The sequence below is a fragment of the Myotis davidii genome, unplaced genomic scaffold, assembly GCF_000327345.1.
Source record: "Myotis davidii unplaced genomic scaffold, ASM32734v1 scaffold496, whole genome shotgun sequence".
NCBI classification, from domain to species: domain Eukaryota; kingdom Metazoa; phylum Chordata; class Mammalia; order Chiroptera; family Vespertilionidae; genus Myotis; species Myotis davidii.
The window spans coordinates 7,027,261-7,051,956 of record NW_006289398.1 but is presented as its reverse complement, the minus strand read 5'-3'; the positions used below and the strand labels follow the sequence as shown (position 1 = coordinate 7,051,956).

General features: G+C 47.6%; 1 protein-coding gene across 1 annotated transcript in view; it reads left to right on the top strand.

The window, feature by feature from the left end:
• The window catches only part of DHX29 (DEAH-box helicase 29), a 38,076-nt gene extending 14,320 nt beyond the window's left edge, over positions 1–23,756 (top strand). Inside the window, exons 8-27 of the mRNA XM_015562611.1 lie at positions 802–960; positions 3,073–3,238; positions 3,491–3,614; positions 4,809–5,423; positions 7,100–7,243; positions 8,121–8,297; positions 9,309–9,449; positions 10,765–10,909; positions 11,046–11,163; positions 11,722–11,806; positions 12,884–12,972; positions 14,204–14,332; positions 14,429–14,504; positions 15,407–15,631; positions 17,320–17,456; positions 18,090–18,183; positions 20,120–20,419; positions 21,164–21,295; positions 22,262–22,358; positions 23,486–23,756. Of these exons, the coding sequence (XP_015418097.1) occupies positions 802–960; positions 3,073–3,238; positions 3,491–3,614; positions 4,809–5,423; positions 7,100–7,243; positions 8,121–8,297; positions 9,309–9,449; positions 10,765–10,909; positions 11,046–11,163; positions 11,722–11,806; positions 12,884–12,972; positions 14,204–14,332; positions 14,429–14,504; positions 15,407–15,631; positions 17,320–17,456; positions 18,090–18,183; positions 20,120–20,419; positions 21,164–21,295; positions 22,262–22,358; positions 23,486–23,538 (3,206 nt within the window). The 3' untranslated portion in view covers positions 23,539–23,756. The remainder of the gene's footprint in view (positions 1–801; positions 961–3,072; positions 3,239–3,490; positions 3,615–4,808; positions 5,424–7,099; positions 7,244–8,120; positions 8,298–9,308; positions 9,450–10,764; positions 10,910–11,045; positions 11,164–11,721; positions 11,807–12,883; positions 12,973–14,203; positions 14,333–14,428; positions 14,505–15,406; positions 15,632–17,319; positions 17,457–18,089; positions 18,184–20,119; positions 20,420–21,163; positions 21,296–22,261; positions 22,359–23,485) is intronic.
• Positions 23,757–24,696: the final 940 nt, after the last annotated feature.

Below are 24,696 nucleotides of genomic sequence, written 5' to 3'. Positions count from 1 at the left end.
TCTTCCGATGTCTGCTCTTTGCGAACGATTTCTCGCTAGGCTACCCAAGCCAAGGAGGGACTGTTTCAGGTTTGCGGCCACACAGGCCCCGGCTGCTCACTCTGCTGCTGAAGCGTCAAGTCCAACACAGACCGGACACGAGCAAATCACTGTGTTCCTATAAAACCTCACACACAGACACTGAAACATGAATTTCATACAGTTTTCATGTCACCAAATACATCTTCTCTTTATCTTTTCATCCCATTAAAAATATAAAAATCTCCCTGGCCAGTCTGGCTCAGTGGCTAGAGCGTCGGCCTATGGACTGAAGGGTCCCAGGTTCGATTCCTGGTTGTGGGCTCGATCCCCAGTAGGGGGCGGGCAGGAGGCAGCAGATCTATGATTCTCTCTCATCATGGATGTTTCTATCTCCCTCTTCCTCTCCCTTCCTCTCTGAAATCAATAAAGACAAATTTAAAATGTATACATATATATGTATAAGTATATATAAAACTCTTCTCAGCTCAGAGGTGACAGGCTGGATGTGGCCTGCAGCCACCATTTGTGAATGATGTACCTGCCCTAAAACGCCACCTCCACTCGAGGGTGCATACACTTCCACCAGTGCTTGTTCCTAATGCAAATTTCCCCAGGTTCCTACATCTGTTAAACAGCTTATTTTAAAAATGTCAGCAGTTCCTAGGAGGAAGTGTTGAGCAGTTGGCTACAGGGACAAAGAGGGTTTTGTAAACCATCTTGCACAGTAGAAAGGCATAAGAAACAAATCATGGAACTGAGCGGCATGTGTTTTCTTGGTAGAAATGGAAACTCTAGAAGACCATCCAGTATTCAATCCCGCCATAAAGATTTCACCTCAACAGAATGAAAGGAAAAAGCCTCCTGTAGCCACAGAAGGGGAAAGTGCTTTGAACTTGAATTTATTTGAAAAGTCTACAGCTGCTACTGAAGAAGAGAAAGGTAAAAGGAAGAGAAGGCGTGCTGGGTGTATTTCCAACTAGTAAAATGTCAAGGAATACACAACTAAGAAATTCCGTTACTGCCTGGCCATGGCTCAGTGGTTAGAACGCCAGCCCATGGACCTAAGAATCTCGAGTTTGATTCCTGGTCAAGGTTACAGGTTCAATCCCTGGCCCCGGTCGGGCGAGAATGGGAGGCAACCTATTGATGTCTCCCTCTCGCATCAATGTGTGTGTGTGTGTGTCTCTCTTTCTCTCCTCCCTGTCCCTTTGACTCTCTAAAAATCAATGGAAAAAACACCCTCATTCCTAGGGTGAGGATTGAAAAAGAAAGAGAAATCACAATGATTTTGATAACTTACTTGTGTAGCATTTTGTAATTAGAAATATTTGCTTCAGCCTCATCCCTCTCCAGTTTATCCTCCAAACTCCTGCAGAATTCTCTCTCCATCACACAGAGCTAAGTGGGATCCTCTTGAAAAACCTTTCGTCAGCGGCAGGTGCAAACCCTTTCTCATGTCATTGAAACCCCTTTGCCATCTACCACAGTCTCCTTCCACATCAGGCCACGTACAGCCACATCCTTCTTAAGAACACACGTTGCCGGCTCCGCGGCTTTGCTCATCCTGCAGCCCCTACTTTGCCAACCTTTCCCTCGCTTCACAGCTCAACTCAAACCTCTCTCAACCTTCCCTGATTCCAGCCCTGTCCCCAGGCGTGCGCAATGTGTGCTTCTGAGGGCTTGGTAAGTTGCTGAGAGAGCCAGTCTTCTATTCATCAGTCTGTAGTATAGTCAGTCATGCCCCACTACATTCTCAGTTCTTTTAAGTATATACTCTTTCCACACATATTTACTGAGTCCTTATTGTTGACAATGTCAGGTTCTATCTGGACAGTTATTAACAAAATAACTAGTCTTGCCCGGCTGGCGTGGCTCAGTGGTTGAGCATCAACCTATGAACCAGGAGGTAGGGTTCATTCCCAGTCAGGGCACATGCCTGGATTGCAGGCTCTCCTAGTATGGGGTGTGCAGGAGGCAGCTGATCCGTGATTCTCTCATCATTGATGTTTCTCTCTCCCTCCCTTCTTCTCTGAAATCTATAAAATATATAAAAATAAAGAACAACTACTCTCTGCCCTCCTCAGGTGTCCAGTCTATGGGGGAGGGAAGCTTTAAAAGCCTGCGCGAGGAGGTAACTGCAAGTGGGGATGTGAGCTGTTACAGAAAGGAAGCCGGCCTCTGACGATGGTGGGGGCGAGGGGCCTGGTTTGGATGAGGAGCCCTCGCCCCGAGACCTGGCACCTGCTGACGAGCGGGAGACGCACGTGGGAAGCCGGGTGGAGGGGAGCTAGGCACAGCCCTGCTCAGCAGAACACTCTGTGATGGGGATGTTCGGTGTCTGCGCTCTCAGGGTGGGTGCTGCTGGCCAAACATGAGGGGTGAGCCTTTGAAAGTGACTGGCACAACCGAGAAACAACTTTTACGTTTTAGTTCATTTCAACTTGGCCACCTGTGGCCACTGATGGGCCCGGCGGGCTTCGAGCATTTGCGGACTTGACGGCAGCATATGAGCTGCTGTCGGCAGACCACGGAGGGCTTGGGGGAGTGTGAACAACTTGCACTTTATTTTAGACGTGGCTTGAAGCCATGGAGGGCATTGGTGGCAGCTGTTAAGCAGAGAAATGACATCTGATTTCTATTTTTTCAAAAGATCATCCTTCCTGTGTGGTAGTGTACCAAACATTGGAATGCAGATACTCTAAAAAATTCATCACAGGGAGAGTACAAGAATGAATAAGTTACTCGGTAGTTTTTCTTAACAAGTCAGATTTCATTCATTCTCTCCATCAGCAGGTTTCCGTACAGCCTTTCTCTGTGTCCTTTCTTCACCTGTTTACTTCTGAAAGTCTGTTTCCAAAGGTGAGAGGACCTTGATCCCTCGAGATTGTATACAGGGTAGAGCAAAAGTAGGCGTAGGGTCGTGGGTACTCGAGACAGAGTTAATGAATCAGTTGTAAGAATCATAACCATCTCTTTCTCGTAGGAACCACTGTACACCTGCTTTTGCCCACACTGTGTCATTGCTTTAAAAACCAATCTTTGTCATTTCAGAGAAAAAGAAAGCAGCTCAGGATGTGAGGAATTTTGACTACACCGCTCGGAGCTGGACAGGGAAGTCGCCCAAACAGTTCCTCATCGACTGGGTCCGGAAGAATCTGCCCAAGAGCCCAAACCCTGCCTTCGAGAAAGTTCCCGTCGGTCGGTACTGGAAATGCAGGTGTGTGGTTTTGGTTCCTGAACCAACGTTAGAAGAACTGAAGATGAAAGTCATTTTTGTTTCTTAGGAGTTAAGTCAACATTTAAGCAGCTCTCTGATTCCAAGCTCAGGTTGACGGTGCTTCTCAGTCTCAAGTACAGTCTGCAGAAATGTGAAATTTAAACCGTTACTGTAAACTGGAGTGCAGGTGAATGGAGCTCTGACTGTTCCTACTTTGTCAGCTCGATGGGGATTTCTTTGGCTTCTTTGCAGGGTGCGGGTGATCAGGTCTGAAGGCGACGTGCTGGTGGTTTGCCCTACGATCCTGACGGAGGATGGCATGCAAGCTCAGCACCTGGGGGCCACCTTGGCTCTCTACCGGCTGGCAAAAGGGCAGGTGAGCGGGCGGCCGGGCCGGAGTTTGTCTCAGAAAGCCGTGTCTGTGTGCACGGCAGTGCGTGCTGGATTTTGGCCTCTGGGCCAGTTTTCCCTTTACTGACTGCTGCTTCTGACTCATCCTCACTTCTGCTTATTCATAATTTTTACTGTCTCTCACCCCTAAACATAGCTTGGTCTTTCTCTTCTAGACCAGAGACTGTCAGACATTTGATTGGCCCAGATGTTCAGGCCAAGCTAATTTACAGAATAAAAGTCATTGTGCTTGGGGGTGAAGTAAGAATTGTAAAAGAGTTTCTCTTTAGTGTTACATCGTCTCTCAACTTGAATGAATGATAGACATTGGTTTCTACCAATTTTAAACTGCAGTCTGAGGAAGGATGAAAATGAAGTGGTACTGAAGGAAGCGCATCTAAGCTTTTGGGACTGTCCACACTTCCTGTTCACAATAAGTGTGCATACCTTTCTTCATGGGAGATTATAGCCACTGAAAATTTCAGACACGGAGTAAGTGCAACTCCAAACAATAGTTCTTTCCATTTTGTCAGTAAAGTTCTTAATGCCTTTATTTCCCTTATTTTGCAAAATAAGGTTCCACGAGCTAAGGGTAATTGATAGAAGCGAGTGTCCGTGTTGTAGAGATGACTGTGAGCTCCTGGTAGCACAGAGTTGGGGTAACGCAGAGCCCACCTGTGGTGTCATACGCTGTGGCGTCTCACGGGGCTGTTAGAAATTCGTTATTGGTCAACTGTGTATTTCTGTAGCAGCTCTCAGGATAAGTAAGACACGTCTGATCAGTAGCTTATTGTGTTCCAGGAATAAGCACTTTACATGAATTAACACGTTAGCACCCAGTCACTGGTGACTGACACTATCGTTCCGTCTGGAAGACAAAACAGGCTGGGCACTCAATGTGTTAACTGAAGTTTACCTCGGAGTGTGCCCACTTACAGACAGAGAAACAGACACAGCCAGGTTAGGTCACTTGCCCGAGGTCACACTGCTAGTAAGTTTAGAAGCTTGACTACATGCTGTTTTCTCATTTGCATCATATGCATGTGCATTTTACATTAAAGTAGAAACTAGTGTGAGAGACAAATGACATGTTAGGAGGAAGATAGCTGTCCTACGTCCTCACCGATTGGGTTCTGGTATCTGTCGTCAGTGAAAATAATGCTGCTGTTTCTTCTGACAGTCAGTTCACCAGTTACTTCCTCCAACCTACCGAGCGGTCTGGCTAGAATGGAGCGATGCAGAAAAGAAAAAGGAAGAGTTAAATAAAATGGAGACCAACAAGCCCCGGGACCTTTTTATCGCCAAACTTCTGAATAAAGTGAAGCAGCAGCTGCAGCTGCAGCAGCAGCAGGAGCATTCCGAGGACAAGAGAGAGAGCGCTGAAGACGCTGAGGAATCCTGGGAAAATTTAGTTTCTGATGAGGATTTTTCTGCATTGTCCTTGGAGTCAGAAAAGGCAGAAGACTTGGAGCCTGTTAGGAACCTCTTGAGGAAGCTGCAGAGCACACCGAAGTACCAGGGCCTTCTGAAGGAGAGGCAGCAGCTGCCCGTGTTCAAGCACAGGAGCGCGATCGTGGAAACCCTGAAGAGGCACCGGGTGGTGGTGGTGGCCGGGGACACGGGGAGCGGCAAGAGCACGCAGGTGCCGCATTTCCTTCTGGAGGACTTGCTTCTCAACGAGCCGGGGACAAGGAAGTGCAACATTGTCTGCACCCAGCCCCGCCGCATCTCAGCAGTGAGCTTAGCCACGAGAGTGTGTGACGAATTGGGCTGCGACAGTGGACCCGGAGGAAGGGTAAGCTGTCCACTGCCACCTCGTGAATGGTGACGCCCGTGACGCACTTTGCCCGGGGACCCAAGGGGAACTGCTCCAGCTGAGGGTGACCCCTGCGGGTCGGTCTCTGGCACAGCTCAGGCCCAGTCACGCTGGACATGAGAACCACCTGGGGATCTTTTTAAAATCCTGATTTCTGGGCCTCATCCTCCGGAAATTCTGTTTCTTTGTTATGGGGTGGGGCCACAACATTAGTGGCTGTGACACTGCCACGCTCCTTCACGTGAAGAGGATCATTAGCGATTCTGTCCTTACAATTCTATCGAAGGAAAACATATTCCGTTTAGCCATTGAATGTTCAGATATGTTGCATACTAAATTGAACATGCAAAGATTATAGACCAGTGGTTCGCAACCTTGGCTGCACATTAGAATCACCTGGGAGTCTTTAAAATCCTGATGTCTGGGCCTCACCCTCCGGAAATTCTGTTTCTTTGTTACTAATGTTGTGGCCCCAACCCATCACAAAGAAACAGAATTTCCGGAGGATGAGGCCCAGAAATCAGGATTTTAAAAAGATTCCCAGGTGGTTCTCATGTGCAGCCGAGGTTGCGAACCACTGTTATAGACAAATACAAATTTGACGCTAGTAGTGTGCATCTCAAGTGTGTGCAGGTCTTTTCTGTGCATGGATTCCTGAATGGTTTTCTTTAATTATTTCCAATGAGCAAAAGGGAAAAGTAATGAAGAAAATTCTGACTCTTTTCAAACGCTGAATTTGAAACAAAATAGAAAAAGTGCTTCAGTATCTATTATGCATCTTGCCTCGCCAGTAGACAAACTACCCGGAGTGACTGCTAAATACAGGAGCCAGGAAAGCTGGTTAGAACTAAATATGAACCCCAAGTTCACAAAATTCAGCTTAATTCTACTTTGAATTGTTCTTCCTAGAGATGCTATTTAACCTTTCCATCTCTGTCATTAAGATAGGCACCTCTGCAGTAAACATTTTCATGTAGCAGATTGCTTGGGTTTCTCTCATGGAATGTAAGAGGAGCAAAGACAGTTTGTCTTAAAAGGAATTTACACGAGGGAATGACAGACAAGTACTCAAATAAAACAGGGATGTCTGAGGAAGTGAGGAGAATGTGGGGGGGGACAGACATGAGTGCAGGACCCCTCGGTCACCCCGTGTGATGTGGCTGCTCCTCCTGGCACAGCTTTTCGGGAATCTGACAGAAGAGCAGACCAGATGGACGGGCGGCTCTAGCTTCTGTCACTGCGTGCCTCGACACTTGGTCCCAGATAATTTAATAAATTATCATAATCACGGTACTCGAGGCAGACCAGCTTTTTGTCTCACCACTTTGAAAACAACAAAGGTTTTGCTTGTTTAAAATGAACAAAACTAATGTCGCAGTCAGCTGAGCCTGAAGACCAGGGGAAAACAGTTTGATAACCGGCTGCACTGAGTTGAGGTACTCGGAGGTTCCGTGTAGGTCAGTGGTTCTCAGCCTTGGCTGCCTCTCACTCACGAGGCCCAGAAATCAGGATTCTAAAAGGATTCCCAGGAGATTCTAATGTGCAGCCAAGGCTGAGAACCACTGGTCTGGGAGCAGGTCAGCCCGTGCCTCCGTTTAGCCCACGCTCCCAGGCAGGTCTCCTGAGAGACTAACTCGCCCGTGTGCTCCCTTCAGAATTCTTTGTGTGGATATCAGATCCGGATGGAGTCTCGGGCCAGTGAGTCTACCCGGCTGCTCTACTGTACAACAGGTGTTCTGCTCAGGAAGCTTCAAGAAGACGGTCTCCTAACCAGTGTGTCTCACGTGATAGTAGATGAGGTGAGTATGTCTGTCGTCATGTTCACGTAAATTCTAAACATTTTTTATTAAAAAGATTCATTTCATAAATACTGGACATTTGCTCTGTGCTAGATGCTGTTCTAAGGACTTTGCATATGTAAACCCGTTTAACCCTCCAGCTGTCCAGTGTCGGTGTCTTCTCCCTATTTTACCATTCAGGAATCGAGGCAGAGGGTAAACAGCTGTGCAGGTCACAGCCGTTGGTAGGCATAAACATCTTTTCTTGGACAGCTGAGAGAGACCCTGTGAGATTCCTACTAATCCGACTCCCCTTTTTCTAGAAAGTGGACAGACTCTGTCTTGTGTTGGTGGTGACCGTACAGTGTTCTGTTAGTGGTAGAACTCCAGGAGTCAACTGCCTCTGAGTGAAATTTGGAGATGCCCTAATCCAGTGATGGCGAACCTATGACACGCGAACTCACTTTCTTGGTTGATTTTTCTTTGTTAAATGGCATTTAAATATATAAAATAAATATCAAAAATACAAGTCTTTGTTTTACTATGGTTGCAAATATCAAAAAATTTCTATATGTGACACGGCACCAGAGTTAAGTTAGGGTTTTTCAAAATGCTGACACACCGAGCTCAAAAGGTTCGCCATCACTGGCCATCCGCTAAGCTGGAGTCTTCGTGCCGCGGCTGAGGGTCACTCGGTGCTGACCTTCGCGGGCTCCAGTGTTAGCGAGTGACTGTCCCAGTTCTGACATCTGTCTTACTTGCAACACACAGCGAGCGTCTCTCCCTCACATGTACTGACTGCACTTCAGTGTTGGTTAACTTTTCAACTTGAGTGCCTGGTTAATTTAGCCTCTTACGAGGCCTTATATGTGATTTGTTTTTATTCCCTTTTTACCAGGTTCATGAAAGAAGCGTCCAGTCTGACTTCTTACTGGTTATCCTGAAGGCGATTTTACAGAAGCGTTCTGACCTGCACTTGATCCTCATGAGCGCCACGGTCGACAGCGAGAAGTTCTCCACCTACTTTACTCACTGCCCCATCCTCAGGATCTCAGGGCGAAGCTATCCTGTGGAGGTGAGTCCCCTGCAGCCTGCGTGTGTGAACAGCAACCTCGTTCCCATCGGGAAAGACCCAGCAGATGGGCCCGAAGCTGAGACAGGAGTTCCTAGGTGCTGCAAGTCTAGAGGGCCGGGAGGGCCTGAGGGATCAGGTGGCTGCTGCCCTGACTCGGGAGGATCTGCTGGAAGACACACCTGAGAAACAGACAAAACACACCTCAGACGCCACCGTCACGTGCAGAGCCAGGTGGCTGCTGGGCAGTAAGGAGCCCCTCCTCCCTCACCTCTCAGATTTAGGGGGGCTCGAAGCTTCCTTGCTGCCTGTTCTTCATCCGTGCTCACGTGCAGAAAGTATACAACATAATACAGAAAAAGTGTTTCTCATAATATTTGATGTGGAGAGCGGCTACAGCAGTGGTTCTCAACCTTGGCTGCACATTAGAATCACCTGGGAATCTTTTTAAAATCCTGATTTCTGGGCCTCATCTGATTTCTGGGCCTCATTCCAGAGGATGAGGCCCAGAAATCAGGATTTTAAAAAGATTCCCAGGTGATTCTAATGTGCAGCCAAGGTTGAGAACCACTGGGCTACAGTGTTTGGACAGGTTATGGTCCAAACCTGTGGCCCCACGTGGCTGGGTGATATGGGCTGCGGGAGATGCAGCAAGTAAACAAAGCTTGATCAGGTGCATGTAACTGAGTAGATTTGAAACCCACGAGAACATTGTGAACATCTTGACCACGCCCTTGCTTTGCCTCATGGAATCTGGCTGTAAAATAAAGACTCGCCATAGCGCTGTCGCTCCATCAGAGAGTGCAGCATCCCACCCAGCCCCAGCTCCATTCTCTTGTCTGTCTTTTCTTAATCCTTCACCCCCTCAGGCTCACCGAACCTGGCTGTGCTGGGAGGCACAGTTCTAAGTTAGCATTTAGTGATAATCAAAGAGAACAATCCCCTTCTTCTCTTAAAAATGATCTTTCCTGAACTGAATTGGAGCTCACCGTTTACATGCTTTAATCTCTGCAGGTTTTTCACCTTGAAGATATAGTAGAAGAAACAGGCTTTGTACTGGAGAAAGATTCAGAATATTGTCAGAAATTTCTGGAGGAGGAAGAAGAAATAACCGTTAATGTTACAAGCAAAGCAGGGGAAATAAAAAAATATCAGGTAAAATGAAAACTTTTTGTTTTTAATCCTCACCTGAGGATATATTTATTGATTTTAGAGAGAGGAAGGGAGAGAAAGAGAGAGAGAGAGAAACATTGATAGGTTGCCTGTCATATGCGCCCCCAACTGGGGACGGAACCCTCCACCTTGGTATATTCCCTGACCAGGAGTGGAGCTCACAGCCTCCTGCAGTTTGGGCGGGTGCTCAACCAATTGAGCCACACTGGCCGGCAAAAGAGAACATTTTGAAAGGCACCTGATGGTGCTATCCAGAACATAACCTGCCAGGAGAGTTTTAAAATCATGCTGGCACAGAGAATTCCAGTACAATTTGGTAGAAGAGGAACAGATATGATTAAAAGCAAATTTTAAAGGCCATTTCTCTCATCTTTGTTTCATAGAGTCTAGTTTTTGGTTTATGTTATTTTGTCTTCTTCCACTGTTATGGGCCACATTGGAACACATGAAAAAATCAAGGACCATAAAAGTCAGAGGGAACTTTTATTGTCTCAGAGCATTGATCCGTTACTGAGGAGTAAACATGTAATGATTTTCTCTTCTTCCCCTGAACCCCCCAGGTGGTTAGGATGAGGCAGACGGGGTCCTGGCGTGAGCCGCGCGAGCTCTGTAGTGAAGCTGCCCGGGGCCAGCACAGTTCTCCCTGGAGAGTTAGTTTCGAACACGTTTTTGGAAATGCCACAGAGCTAAGTTTTCCTGCCTTTGGCCAGTGGTACTGTTCTCCATGTTTTCATTGTGTCCATGATATTTCATAGATTACCCATCTGAAGAAAGCACAGAGTTACTTTCTCTTTCTCTTGGTAAGCAGATAAACCAAGAAATCAAAAAACTGCCCTGACCGCTTTGGCTCAGTGGATAGAGCGTCGGCCTGCGGACTGAAGGGTCCCAGGTTCGATTCTGGTCAAGGGCATGTACCTTGGTTGCGGGCACATCCCCAGTAGGGGATGTGCAGGAGGCAGCTGATTGATGTTTCTCTCTCATCAATGTTTCTAACTCTCTATCCCGCTCCCTTCCTCTCTGTAAAAAATCAATAAAATATATTAAAAAAAAAAAGAAATCAAAAAACTAAACTCTTTCTCTAAAGCTTCAGAGATAGAAATTAGAAACTAAAGACTCAGAAGATTAAAGGTATTCAAAAGAGATGACTGGAACTTGGCAACCACAGTAAAATCTAGAAAGAATGAGGCGGATGTAAACTATAATGGCGGTAATGAGAAAAATGCCAATCTTTCTCCTTCTTTGTCTTATAATAATACTTAATATTTTGTCTGCCTTTTTCTGATTGTGTTTCTCTTAGGAATACATCCCAGTTCAGACAGGAGCAGGTGCTGGCTTAAGTCCCTTTTACCAGAAGTACAGCAGCCGCACACAGCACGCACTCCTCTACATGAACCCTCACAAGATCAACCTGGACCTCGTCTTGGAGCTTCTTGCGTATTTAGGTCTGAACCGATTTCTCAGGGGTCTCCATTTGTTTTGATAAAACTTCTTCTGTTAATGGAGGCATTTTATTAATATCTTACATGCTGTTCCTTATCTTTCTTCTTCTTTTGAATATTGTATCTTTCAAAATCACAGACAGAAGTCCCCAGTTCAGGAATATGGAAGGAGCAGTGCTGATCTTCTTGCCTGGCCTCGCCCACATTCAGCAGCTGTACGATCTGCTGTCAGCTGACAGGAGGTTTTCTTCTGGACGGTAACTGCAGATCTTTACTCCGTTCCTGGTGGTTTTAAAATAGAAAAATGTTTCATGCAGTAAAACTCCTGATCAGAGCTGAAGCTGTCCATGGGAAGCAAGTGTGTTTTGTGTAACATCACTATTACAGCATTTTATCTACAAAAAGTTTTAGGTATAATTTCTACATTTAATATGATTAAGCAGAGGGAGTTCTGTGGGTAAGAATAGGATGCTGACCGCCTCCCTCCCCAGCCACCTGGGTGTGCGGGACCCACCCCACCAGGTTGCACTTCCTCGCCCCCATACACATATTGCTGCCGTCATGCTTTCCACATGAACATCAGGACACTTAAAAGTCCTGGAAACCCTGTGTTCCACATCATTCATACCTAGTAAATGTTTTCTCTCTGATGACTACATGGGTCTCATTTACCATTATCCAGACTTTTGTGTGTGTCCAAAACCTTTCATAGTAAAAATGTTAAAGTTGCCTCCAATGTGCAAGTGAATGTTGTTATTCTTTTCAGTGTCTTCTAAAGAGAAGCTCCTGCTAAGAACTGTGATTTTCACTTTCAGATATAAAGTGATAGCTCTGCACTCCATCCTTTCCACCCAGGACCAGGCCACGGCGTTCACACTCCCTCCTCGGGGAGTCAGGAAGGTAAAGTCCGATCCGCATGTGTGCGTGCCCTCCCTCGGAGTCTAACCGTGCATGGCAGACTCCAGGCTCCGCAGCTGGACCCACGCAGACGTGAACCCAGTGAAAATTAGAGTGTTGGAACGTTTACCCTGAGCGGCCAGACTATTATGACCCCCCATCAGTACAATGCAAATAACCATGATAATAAAACCTTGAGAGTGTTTGCTTAGGAAGTTTTCAATATTCAGTATTTTTGGAAGTGTCAGTGAAGTACTGATGGGGTGGTCATAATAATCTGGCCACTCAGTGTACATCATGTGTTACTGAAGGGACAGGATTTGTAGGAGGCATGGTGGCTGAATAATATGGCATGGGTGTTGCCTGTGAGAAGGAAGATCACTACTTTCCCCCCAAGAAGGCATCATGAAGGATGTTGGGTGTCAGGAGCTCTAGGAGTCCAGGAGAATTCTTGGTCGTATTCTAGGCTATTCACACGATTTTTTAATAATAATAGACCATTAGGTTGGGGGGAGTCTCAGCACTTTCATTGTCTCTCTTTGGGACTCTGAATGGAGAGCGATGCGGCAAAGGGAGTTTTCCAGATGTCGAACCCCTCGTCAGAGGAAGGAGCACAGGGTAGGGCCTGTGGGGACCCAGTGCTCCAGGAGGAGCCTGGCTCTGTGCACGGCCTGGCCCGTCGCTGAACTGCTCCCTGTCTGTGGCAACACACTGGCCTCGCTTTCTCCTCAACGGGGTGCAGCCGTCGCCCCTGGAGTTCACAGAGCCCCGTTAGAGCCCTCGGTCACCCGGCTGCTCGGACCAGTTTCCCGTTCAGCCGGCTCATGTCATTTCTCAGAGGACTAGCTAGAATTAAGGGAAGGGGACTTTTGAAGAATAAGAATGTGTAACTTAATTACCAAACTGAGGTGGTGAGACTAATTATAATTAGAGCAAATTAAAATTAACAGTAATAGATTGTGAATTTTTATAAAGTTGAAATTCCCTTTTTAAATTCATCCGTTCAGACTCTAAAGTGGTTTACATTATAGCACGTTGCTGAAGTTGTTACTAAATATTTAGCTTTTTATGTATTTTCAGATTGTTTTAGCAACAAATATTGCAGAGACGGGCATCACAATTCCAGATGTGGTGTTTGTCATCGACACTGGAAGAACAAAAGAAAATAAGTAAGTTGGACTTCCCCAAAGCCAAACACTTTTCACCGGAAAAGAATTTGCGGCTCTTGAGTTCTTAGGAGAAGTCACAGAATCATAGAGGGTAATTCCAGATGTCCTAATTCTGCCAAAGCAAACGGGGGGAAGCTAAAATGTCTGAGAGCCGATGTCAAACTTCATGTCATGTGTTTTCCCATAAGTAGCCAGTGGGCTGCTCCTTTTAGAAAATTTTCAGAACATGCATTTTTGTAAATGTGTGTTTGTAAAATAAATTGTTAAACAAAAGCATTATCTGTGGGAATATAAAAAAGAACCTGGGTTTTGGAATAACAGACTTACATCTTTGTTCTACAGTCTTGAGCAAGTAACGTAACTATCAGTAATAATAGCAGCTTCCTCAGGTGTGAATGGGGAAAGGAAAATCTCAGGGTGAAAGTGCCTGGGTCAGTGAGTGGCACAAAAGCAACCTGTGCTGACTCTTTATCAGACTCTACATGAGACGCTCAGCAGCCTGGGACCCTGTGGACACTGTCCCTCGGGTAGGAGCTGTGGCACTGCTTGGAAAGGGTGTGACTATGCAGCACAAAGGGAGCCCTTGAGCCCTGGCCGATTTGGCTCAGTGTATAGAGCGTTGGCCTGTGGTCCGACTCAAAGGTCCTGGGTTCAATTCCGGTCAGGGCACAGGCCCGGGTTGCGGGCTCGGTCCCCGGGGGGTGGGGGTGGGGGCGTGCAGGAGGCAGCCAATCAATGATTCCCTCTCATCATTGATGTTTCTATTTCTTCCTCTCCTTTCCTCTCTGAAATCAATAAAAATATATTTAAAAAGAGAGAGAGCCCTTGATTTTTAAGCTGTAGAGGAAGTATTTTCAGGGTTTAACTATATCTTGTGGAAAGGTGAATTATGTTCACAATGGTATTTCTCAAACTTCAAATAATTCTTGTGCATAATTAATAGACATTCCACTAAAAGAGAAAGTATTCCATGGTCAGGTTAATTTGGGAAAGGGTAAAGTAAGCAGGGTTTCCTCTTGTGCCGACTTTTAATTTGGTAGTATGAGGTTTAGTATGGAATGCTTGTTAAATTGTATAAATATGAAACATAAGTTGGAAAATATTGGTCCACAGTGATGATGGACATGTTTTAGCCTATCTTCAACTTAAAGAGTCAAATATTCTGGCTTTTTCAGATTTTACTTAAGTCAGTTATCCACATACATTTCCTCAACTGCACGAATATCTGTAGGTACCACGAGAGCAGCCAGATGAGCTCGTTGGTGGAGACCTTTGTCAGTAAGGCGAGCGCCCTGCAGCGCCAGGGCAGAGCCGGGCGGGTGCGCGACGGGTTCTGCTTCCGGATGTACACGCGAGAGAGGTACGTGCGGCCCAGCCCTGGATGTGGAGACACGCAGGTCGGGGCAGCGCGTCGTGGCCAATGACGGGAAGTGATTGCTGTGATTTTATTTTTCAGATTTGAAGGCTTTATGGAGTATTCCGTCCCTGAAATCTTACGTGTGCCTTTGGAGGAATTATGTCTTCATATCATGGTAACCCCTCAGGAACGCAGATCCGTTTTTTACTCTTCACCGCCTTCTAGAAAAGAAATGAAGACCTAAACTTGTCTTCCTTGTGTTGCTCCAGATGTTCTGCTGAAATCAGCGGTTCTCAAACTGGGTCTCAACCCCTTTGGGGTCGAACGACCCTTTCACAGGGGTCACCTAAGACCACCCTGCATATCAGATATTTACATGATGATTCATAACAGTAGCAACATGACAGTTATGAAGTAGCAACGAAAATAATTTTATGGTTGGGGCACAACATGAGGAACTGTATTTAAAGGGCCAGAAGGTTGAGAACCACTGGCTTAAATGACCCCTCGCTCACCTTTTCATAAAGAGTCCCCTGTGCTTTAATTCTGCCACAGGCCCTCGTACTGTATGGATTAAACACAGCCTCACACCCTGCACCAGTCGTTCGCACCTGGGGACAGTGGGCTGTGTCCACAGACGTTTCTGGTTGTCAGACTCGGGGGAGAGTAGGCCATGCTGTGGGCATCTCGTGGGTAGAAGTTAGCGATGCTGCTAAACCTACAGTGCACAGCACCGGCCCCTAAAACAGAAGTGATCTGGCCCAGAACAACAACAGGGCTGACATTGAGAAACCCTGACCTAAACCAAGGGCTTCCTAGTCTGAAAGGTCTGTAATACCTTTAGTTCTTAGATTTTTTACTATAAAAATCAGGAATGAAGAAACTGAAAATATGGACTGGAAGGTCTCTTCCACATGCCCACCCGTTAACGCGCACGCACACACTGCCAGTTATTGAAAAAGAGGCGGGTATCCTTACTCAGGCATTTGTTCTCTTAGAGTTTCACATAACTCACAGTTAGTTCCAGTCTGACCTCTTTGGCTCATGTAAACCCTGTCGCTCGTTTTCAATCTGTAGAAGTGCAACCTGGGTTCTCCTGAAGATTTCCTCTCCAAAGCCTTAGACCCTCCTCAGCTCCAAGTCATCAGCAATGCAATGAACTTGCTCCGAAAAATTGGGGCTTGTGAACTGACGGAGCCGAAACTGACTCCCTTGGGCCAGCACCTCGCAGCTCTGCCCGTGAACGTCAAGATTGGCAAGATGCTCATCTTCGGAGCCATATTCGGCTGCCTGGACCCAGTGGTAAGAAAAACGACGCTGCTGCTGCTGCTTCACTTTCAATATCATTTTGGCAGAGAAATCATGAAGTTTGGGAATAATTTTTAACTTTCAATTTTTAACTGAATTATGAATGTCAGTACTGACATTAAAATGCAGGAGGTCTGAATGATTAATGATAATTTTTTAAATATGTTTTGATTTTTAGAGGGGGGGATGGGGAGGGAGAGAGAAATAGAAACATCAACGAGAGAGAGTCATCGATCGGCTACTTCCTGCACATTCCCTCCTGGGGATGGAGCATGAAACCCAGGCCCGTCCCCTGACCGGGAATCGAGCCACCGACCTCTTGGTACATGGGACAGTGCTCAACCAGCTAAGCCACACTGACCAGACTTAATGAGACTTTAATATTTAACTTACATACAAGAAAACATACTTATCCATCCACTTACACATGCTATAGACACTGTTTATACATGGGTTTGGCTTGTCTAAACTTTGTCTATGAAACATCCCACTGGAAGTATTTATTTAATTGAATTGGTCGTAGACCAGTGGTTCTCAGCCTTGTTCACTTCCTGGCACGTACAAAGTAATCACTAAATCCTGCGGCACCCAGTGTACTGTGCTGACCTGACGGAGGATGGGTCGGGTTTTGATTTCTTCCCCCCAGGTGGCTGTTGTGGTGGCTGTTGTCATGTTTTTATTTGACGATCTGTGGGGAAGGTCAGTGCCCGGCTAAGAACGTTTAAACCTCCGTGCGGTGCCCCAGGCGAAAACCGCTGTGTCCCACAGTTCAGGGGGACTCTGACCCATTGGACTTTCCTACAGACAATCAGGAGCTGTCTCCCTTCCCTTTCTGGTTATGGCTCAGTGCTTTCACTGCCACAGGCATCACACTTTGTATATTAAAGTGCAGCCTGTAACCCCAGCACCAACATTACCAACAGCTCTGTGTTCTCGAGTTGCCCCTGAGTTAACCAGGTTCGTGCCTGTGTTGGATTCTCTGGGTCCTTTGTCTCCGGGCAATTTCAGCTCTCCAGCTTTCTCCAGCTGCGCCGCCCCTGGACAGCACACCCAGGCTGCTCTCCCAACAGGGAGCCGACTTCCTCTCGTCCCATTTCTCTAGGATCAGGGTGGGAACTCACCAGAATCGTGCTGAGGGCCCATAGCCGACCTGAAGGGCTGCAACGAGTGGGTTGTCCTATAGCCCCGTTACCCTAAAAGTACAGGGCGGGGCAGAAGTAGGCTTACAGTTGTGAGTACGTAAAACAGAGTTTATTCCTGTGTTCTTTTTTATTGTGTCGTTTCCCATACGAACCGCTGTCAACCTGCTTTTGCCCCACCTGTATTTAAGGAGCGTTGCAAGCAGTGGGCATTCAGCAGGCTCAAGTCAAGATGTTTGAGCTGTGATTCTGGAATTGCTTCTCACTGTGACAGACCACAGATCACTCGACCATCCCGTTTCTTTTATCTCCGATTCTGGTGATACTGCCTCACAGAGATTACATACAAGTTCAGTGACTTTTTTTAATGCCATCTAATGAAACGAACGCAGCTAAAATGAAAGTGTGCCAGCGATTGTGGTATTGGAGGGCGTGCGGGTACTGGAAAGAGGACACGTGCACTTGCAGTGCGGCTGTGAGATGTGCCCCTTCGCAGACCGCTGTGAGGCTCTCCCTTTGTGACTCTGGTCTGCTCTCTGGTAGGCCACGCTAGCCGCAGTCATGACCGAGAAGTCTCCCTTTACCACGCCCATCGGCAGGAAGGATGAAGCGGACCTTGCGAAGTCAGCGTTGGCGACAGCCAATTCCGACCACCTGACCATCTACAATGCGTATCTAGGGTAAGAGCTGCTCAGGGTGTTGTCGAGCCTGGGGCGATTTCCTTTTTAGAAATTTGCCTGAGCCTTTAATTAAAAGGATTTAAATCCATCTCTAAAGTTTTATTTTTAGTTATATCATCCTTCAAGGTATAATTAGTTATGTTATAGATTCATAGTTTTATAATTCTTTCAAAAATTTAAGAACAATGTACTTCATATTAATATATGTGTATTACCTTGTATTTGAAATTTATTGTTATGCATAAACAGAAAACAATGTCTTTTGGTCACTTTTTTTTTAAATATATTTTTATTGATTTCAGAGAGGAAGGGAGAGGGAGAGAGAGATAGAAACATCAATGATAAGAATCATTGATCGGCTGCCTCCTGCATGCCCCCCACTGGGGATCATGCCTGCAACCCGGGCATGTGCCCTGACCGGGAATTGAACCGTGACCTTCGGGTCGATAGGTCAAGGCTTAACCACTGAGCCATGCAACCGGGCAGTCAAAATTCTTAAGTACAATTGGTGGCTTCTACAAGCAAGACTCCTCCTCTTCTTAAATGATTCTGATTTAAAGACGCTTTGATTAGTACCTCTGAGAAGGAGAGTTTGCAAGGAAAACATGTGCCCTTGGTCATTTTGTTGTGTAGGTGGAAGAAAGCGCGGCAGGAAGGCGGCCCTCGCTCTGAAGTGGCTTATTGCCGGAGGAACTTCCTCAACAGAACGTCCCTGCTCACCCTGGAGGTGAGTTCTCCCGCAGGTCTAACTCGGGGCGTGGCTGAGTGACCGCTTGTTTTGGAAGAAGAAATGCCTAGGAGAGAGCTGGCACTTGCCCCTGAGCCATCCTGAGGCACCGTTTGTACAGGGACATAGGGTGAAGCTTGCTGCTCCCTCACCTGGCAGTTTCCGTAACGAGCCAGTTCCCAGCATTTCCCCCATGATCGGGGAGTGCTGCGTCTCATAGAGCTCATGAAGCTGGTGGCTTACATGGTTCCCGTGCTCCAGGCCTCTGTGGGTGCTTTTTAATCAGACTGCCCCTTTTTCGGACAGTGAGAGGGGCGCCCCTCAGGTTTCCCGAGTCCTGGCCACGCGCAGCCCAAGCAGACTTTGTGCTTCCTTGTTTGGGGAACGACGTGCATTTTATGCTCCGGGCTAGGAAGCATTCACTTTCCTAAGAGCTCTGGCTCCTTGAAATGAAATTCTTACATGTCCCTCCTTGCCTGTCAGCAGCTCCCTGGCTGCAGTGTGGGATGCTGTCCATGGGAGGGCATCTGGGCAGGGTGTGCCCACGCTGGCTGTGAGCAGGTGTGTCAGTCTGCTCTTGGGAAAGAGCAGCAGAGAGGCTCAGGTTGGACTGTGTGGGAGGACAGAGAGGACGCGTGTGCAGTGAAAGTGAAAAGACAGGTGATGCTGACAGGCAGGGCTCCGCACGCTTACCTTTTGTTCCTGGCCCTTGGGGAATGGTGTTTAGTGCCATCGCCGTAAAAGCATCAGGGAAGTAACCTGTGGGTGTGCCTCATCTGGTTCCTCTCTTCTGTGCTCGGACTGTAAACGGTTAAAAACATTTCTTCCCATTAGTCTGACCCGTTACTTTTTATGACCTCACTGTGGGGGTGACAGCAGGGACTTCCTCCATGGAATCAGCCTTCTCGGAGCGGAGAAAGGGGTAACTGAAGCCACAGCCCCTCCGAGCCAGGCTGGGGACGCAGGTGGGGGAGCCCGCAGCGCTGCTTCGTCTGCGTCCACACCTCCGCCTCCACCTCCGCCTCCTTCCTCCAAGAACCTTTCTTCTCCGCCTGGGCTGCGTGGACCACAGCTGTCTGTTGATCTTTCCTCCCTAGATGCAAAGTCCCTTGGGCCCAAACCGGAAACCTAAAGGAAATCCTAAATGTAAACGTCACCTTTTAATTACTTGTATCCTGTTTGCTTAGAAAAGTGCTCATCTTCCTGTAGAATTTTAGCTGACTGGACTATCAAAGGTAGAAAAAGATGGTAGGTCACAGCTGTAGATGAAATGAAGTTGCCATCAATAAACTTTATATATTTTATTGATTTTTTTTTACAGAGAGGAAGGGAGAGAGATAGAGAGTTAGAAACATCGATGAGAGAGAACATCAATCAGCTGCCTCCTGCACATTTCCCACTGGGTATGTGCCCGCAACCCAGGTACACGCCCTTGACCGGAATCGACCCTGGGACTTTTCAGTCCGCAGGCTGACGCTCTATCCACTGAGCCAAACCGGTTCTGGCAATAAAATATATTTTTAAAAAATAAACTTTGTCGAAGTTCTTAGGGAAGGAAGGAGAGGTTCCCAGAGACAGATGAAGAGGCCCGGGCAGTCTCGCGTCCGGACTCCTCTAGGCTTCCCCCTCCTGTTCTCTGTGTGACCGTCCTCACGGGGGAGCATCGGAGGGAAGTCACTAGTGAAGGGGACAGTCCCAGGCAGACATGCATGTGTTTATGACTCAGGTCCCAGGGTGGTGGTAACAGATGACTCATCGATCCTTGACTTTCCAGGATCTTTTTTTCTTTCTAATGTAATCTGGGCTGCAGTAAACTAAAGCATCTGACATCTCCCGGTGTTGATAGGAAACAGGAATGTGAATTCCAAGGTCATCTGGCAGTGTCTCTATTTTAATCAGGTCTGATCGAGTCTCTTTTCCACCTACACCGATCTAGGACGTGAAGCAGGAGCTGATCAGGCTGGTGAAGGCAGCAGGGTTTTCGGCGTCCACCTCTAACGGCTGGGAAGGAAGCAAGGCCACCCAGACCCTTTCCTTCCAAGAGGTCGCCCTCCTGAAGGCAGTGCTGGCCGCGGGGCTCTCGGACAGCGTGGGCAAGATCCTCTGCACCAGGTCCGTGGACGTCACCGAGAAGCTGGCCTGCATGGTGGAGACGGCCCAGGGCAAGGCGCAGGTGCACCCGTCCTCCGTGAACCGGGACCTGCAGACCTACGGGTGGCTCCTATACCAGGAGAAGGTGGGTGCTCGTTCTTAACGCCAGCACACAGGGCACTGTGCTAAAAGTCAGTCATAACAAGTGAGGGTGCCCAACGGCTGTGATATTTGGTTCTCACATCAAGCTGTTCAAGCTGTTCATTTCTTATTCGTTAATGAAAGAAAACATTAAGGTTCTACGTGACCATCATCATCTTTTCTACATGAAATAAAAACAGAAGCCAAGCTTGTTCAAGTAGCGAGGATCCAGATTTTCAAGTACTGGCTTAACAACTTCCAGCATATCATCGACCTTAATGCAAAACCATGGCATTAGCTGACATTGAAACTTAATCATCATTTCATTTTTGCATTATTAATTGTTTGACAGCATTAGCCTTATAAAATTGCTCGTTGATAGTTGCATTTATTCAAGGCACACGGCTGGAGCAGAGGTAGGGTTCAGTTTGAATGGAGAACACTATGATAAGTAATAAGTAATAACAGGAATAAGCCCTGTGATTCGCGTACGCACAGCTGTAGACCCACTTTTGCCTGCCCTGTAACTCGGCCTTGCAGTTCATGTTAAAATGTCTTTAAGGGGCTAAGTGCACGGGGGTGATGGCGATTACTATACAGTTGGCAAAGGATGCACATGAGAAAGTAAACATGCAGCTTCACAAAACTTATAAGGGAAAATGAGCCCACATTATGACAAGGGTTCATGTGAACCAGGTGCATAGATGCTGACGTGAGCGGTGACGGCTCCCTCCTCTCTCGTGTGCAGGTCAGGTACGCCCGTGTGTACCTGCGGGAGACCACGCTCATCAGCCCCTTCCCGGTGCTGCTGTTCGGCGGGGACATCGAGGTGCAGCACCGCGAGCGGCTCCTCTCCGTGGACGGCTGGATCCACTTCCAGGTACACCCACGCCAGCGCGCTGGCCGCACTCAAGTCCTGACTTGCTCCTGTGCCGTTGAGGTGGATTTGTTTTTAAATTTTGGCATTTGCATCATTTTTTCCTACAATTTGATTAAGATTATTTTATCCTGTCTGTATGGTTTTACATCTGTTACATTGGAAACTCGCAGACTGCGCCCATCGTCAGTAACGATTACAGGTGCCGGGTCTGGCTTCACCGGTTGCCTTTCCGTGGATGTGCCCGGAGAGCAGCCCCCTCGCCTTGCCAGTTCCCTTCCTGAGGATCCGCCCCTGAGCTCAGGGAGAAGTCAGGGACCTCCTGCGTGGCAGAGTGGTGCTGTGGAGAAGACCTAAACCAGAGCCCGCTCCTCCTGCTCCTCCCGCTGCACCCCCTATGAAGAGATAGGTTCATGGCTTTCACTGCGTGTTGTCGTGTTCTCTGGAAAAACTAGGGTTACCAATGCTACCAGCAATAAGGTTATTTCTCCGGGACCCCGTCAGCACTGACCCGTCTAAACTAAGCGACCTTCTCCTGTGCTGTGCCAGGCAGCAGCTTGTCTAAGACCGGAAAGGCCAGTACATGGTAAATGCAGCCTGGAAGGGGTGTGCAGTGTTCGCCAAGGCCGCGGCGGTGCGGATGTCCTGCCGCAGGACCCTGGTGACAGCGGCGGGCTCCCCGACATCACGGAATAGTACACTCAACAGGGAGTGAACCTTGATGGTTTGCAAACTGCCTCAGTGAAGCTGTTTTAAAATTTCCATCAAGTTTATGGATACTTAACAAGGAAACTGAAGTTTGCATAGTTTAGCCACAGGAAGTGGTTTGCCTGTGTTTTTCCCATAATTTTCTATGTTAGTCAGGATGTGCTGAGCAGAGCGGAAGGTGTACGTGCTTATCTTGATTTATGTAAACACATTCACGCTCCCAGGATTAACTCTGTCCAATCTGTCACTTCCTCCCAACAGGCCCCTGTGAAGATAGCCGTCATTTTCAAGCAGCTGAGAGTTCTCATTGACTCTGTTCTAAGAAAAAAGCTTGAAAATCCTAAGATGTCCCTTGAAAGTAAGTGTGTGATTATAATGTAGGTAGGAAACAGTATACTTTTAAGTATTGGTGTACACTAGATGGCACATTGAAGTCTTAAATTCCAGGTGATTAAAAGTAGTTTATGCCAAAACCAGTTTGGCTCAGTGGATAGATAGAGTGTCGGCCTGCGGACTGAACGGTCCCAGGTTCGATTCCGGTCAAGGGCATGCACCTGGGTTGTGGGCACATCCCCAGTGGGAGATGTGCTGGAGGCAGCTGATCGATGTTTCTCTCTCATCGATGTTTCTAACAATCTCTCTCCCTTCCTCTCTGTAAAAAATCAATAAAATATATTTAAAAAAAATAGTTTAATAAAATTTATTTAATGCTAAATTCCATCTGACTCATAAACAGTTGTTCAAACCTAATTATTCTCTTTTGTAAACTATTCCCCTTGTATCAAGTGAGTGGTTTTTTATGCCTCTGAACGCCCCCAGAATCTCTCCCCAGGAACCTAACTGGCAGGCCCTGGGCCCCATTATCAGAATTCCCGCTGCAGCCATCGAACCCAGCGCCTTCTCGTATTGAAGCATCTGGTAGAATAGGACAATTCCGTCTGCGCAGGGTCACCTTAGCTACCTAGAGAGCGGTTGGGAGTCTTCGGAAGTCACAACATCAGAGCAGCTGCTCGGAGAAGCCGCTGTTAACAAAACCTTAGCAAATACCGTGGCCTCTCGTCTGTCTCGTTCCCTGGAATGTGGATCCTTGTGTAGCGGGTCTGTCACTCCCATTGGCACCTCGGTGGGGCTTCCCTGTGTGCGGTGTCCTGGGATAAACATGGAGACACGGGAGCTTCCGCACTGAGCCAGGGGAACAGCTAGCAGCCTTGTCTCAGGGAGCTGTGGTCAGTGATGCCTCTGGAAGGACTGAGCGCATCGCGTCATCTCTTTTGGCCTGAGCATAAGCATGGCAATTATTAAAACAGCACTTGAAGGGCGACACCTTACATAGGCATCTGTAGCTTCATAGTGAATATTGCTGGTGTTCGTTTTGTATTTTAATGTAAAGGCGTTTTTTAATGAGGGATACCTGTGGTTTACCTGTGGACACGTTGGAAAACTAGCCAGTGATGGATTTGCTCATGGTGTTTTTCTCCCACTCAGATGACAAGATTCTACAGATCATTACGGAATTGATAAAAACAGAGAATAATTGAAACTGAAGTTCATGGTTAACTGCTTTAAATGTCAGATGAAGACACAGCCGTGAAGTGATGTGAACATGGACCGTCCCGTGAGGTTCTCAGGACGTAGACCGTGGTGCGTGGCGGGAAAAGCACAGCTTTAAACGCGTAATTTTCTAGTTCCTCTTCAATGACGATTGTTCCCATTGTACTTGCCACCACATTTACAATAAATTCTTTGGTGCCACCCATGTTTCCCACATCGTTTTGTGCCTTTCGGCAGGGCCGTGTGCGACTCAGTGATGATCCCTGGGTCCCCGCCGCATCCTCCCTCAGTCACTGCCGCCTGGAGCGTTTAGACGCCTTTACCCAGCAGAGAAAATGAGCTCCACACCAGCTGGAAATAAAGCTCCAGAAGGAACAACAGGAGAGGTGAGAGCTGAGGATTTGACACTCAAAATAAAACTGAAGAAAGGCCCTGTTCATGGACACCAGCAGGCCCAGAGCCTGTCACCAAGCCGGAGGTGGTGGTGCTGTTGGGGGCAGATGCTGCTGCTGGGACTGCCTCTTGCATACCCCTTCCTGGGCATCGGATGACTAGGAATCACACTGGAGACCTCGCCCTGTACAGATGACACCCAACCAATGAGCCACACTGCCAGGGCCCAGTGGCTTTTTACACATCTGCATGAGCTGTTCTCTGCTGGGTGCACTGCTTCTGGCTCTTATCCAAACAGACCTCCTCCTGCTGTGATGTTCCCTCCACAGGCCTCCCTCCTGACTCATGCTCACCGTTCTGAAGCGCATCTCCCCTTTAATGCCGCCGACAGCACAGGACTCCGTCAGCGTGAACCATCTGCTTCCTGTCTTCCCCGCAGACCATGTGCTGCTCGGAACACGCACTGATGTGCCAGAGCACAGCTGCCCACAGGCACTCGGCAAGGTCTGCTGAGTGAACGCAGGAGGGAGAGGAGGAAAGCTGGAGTAAGATCACTGACAGATGTGGACGAAGAAAGACTACGGGGTTAACGAGCAGATCAGCCTTTGGGAGCAGTTTGAACAAAGTGTGTTAAGGGGGGACACTGCCCGGTCCCACAGCTGCCCACACATTCAGCGATTGGCTGGAGGACCAGAGGAAGGATATTCCACAGGATCAACCAGGGAGAAGCCACGTCACCTGGAAGCTGAGGG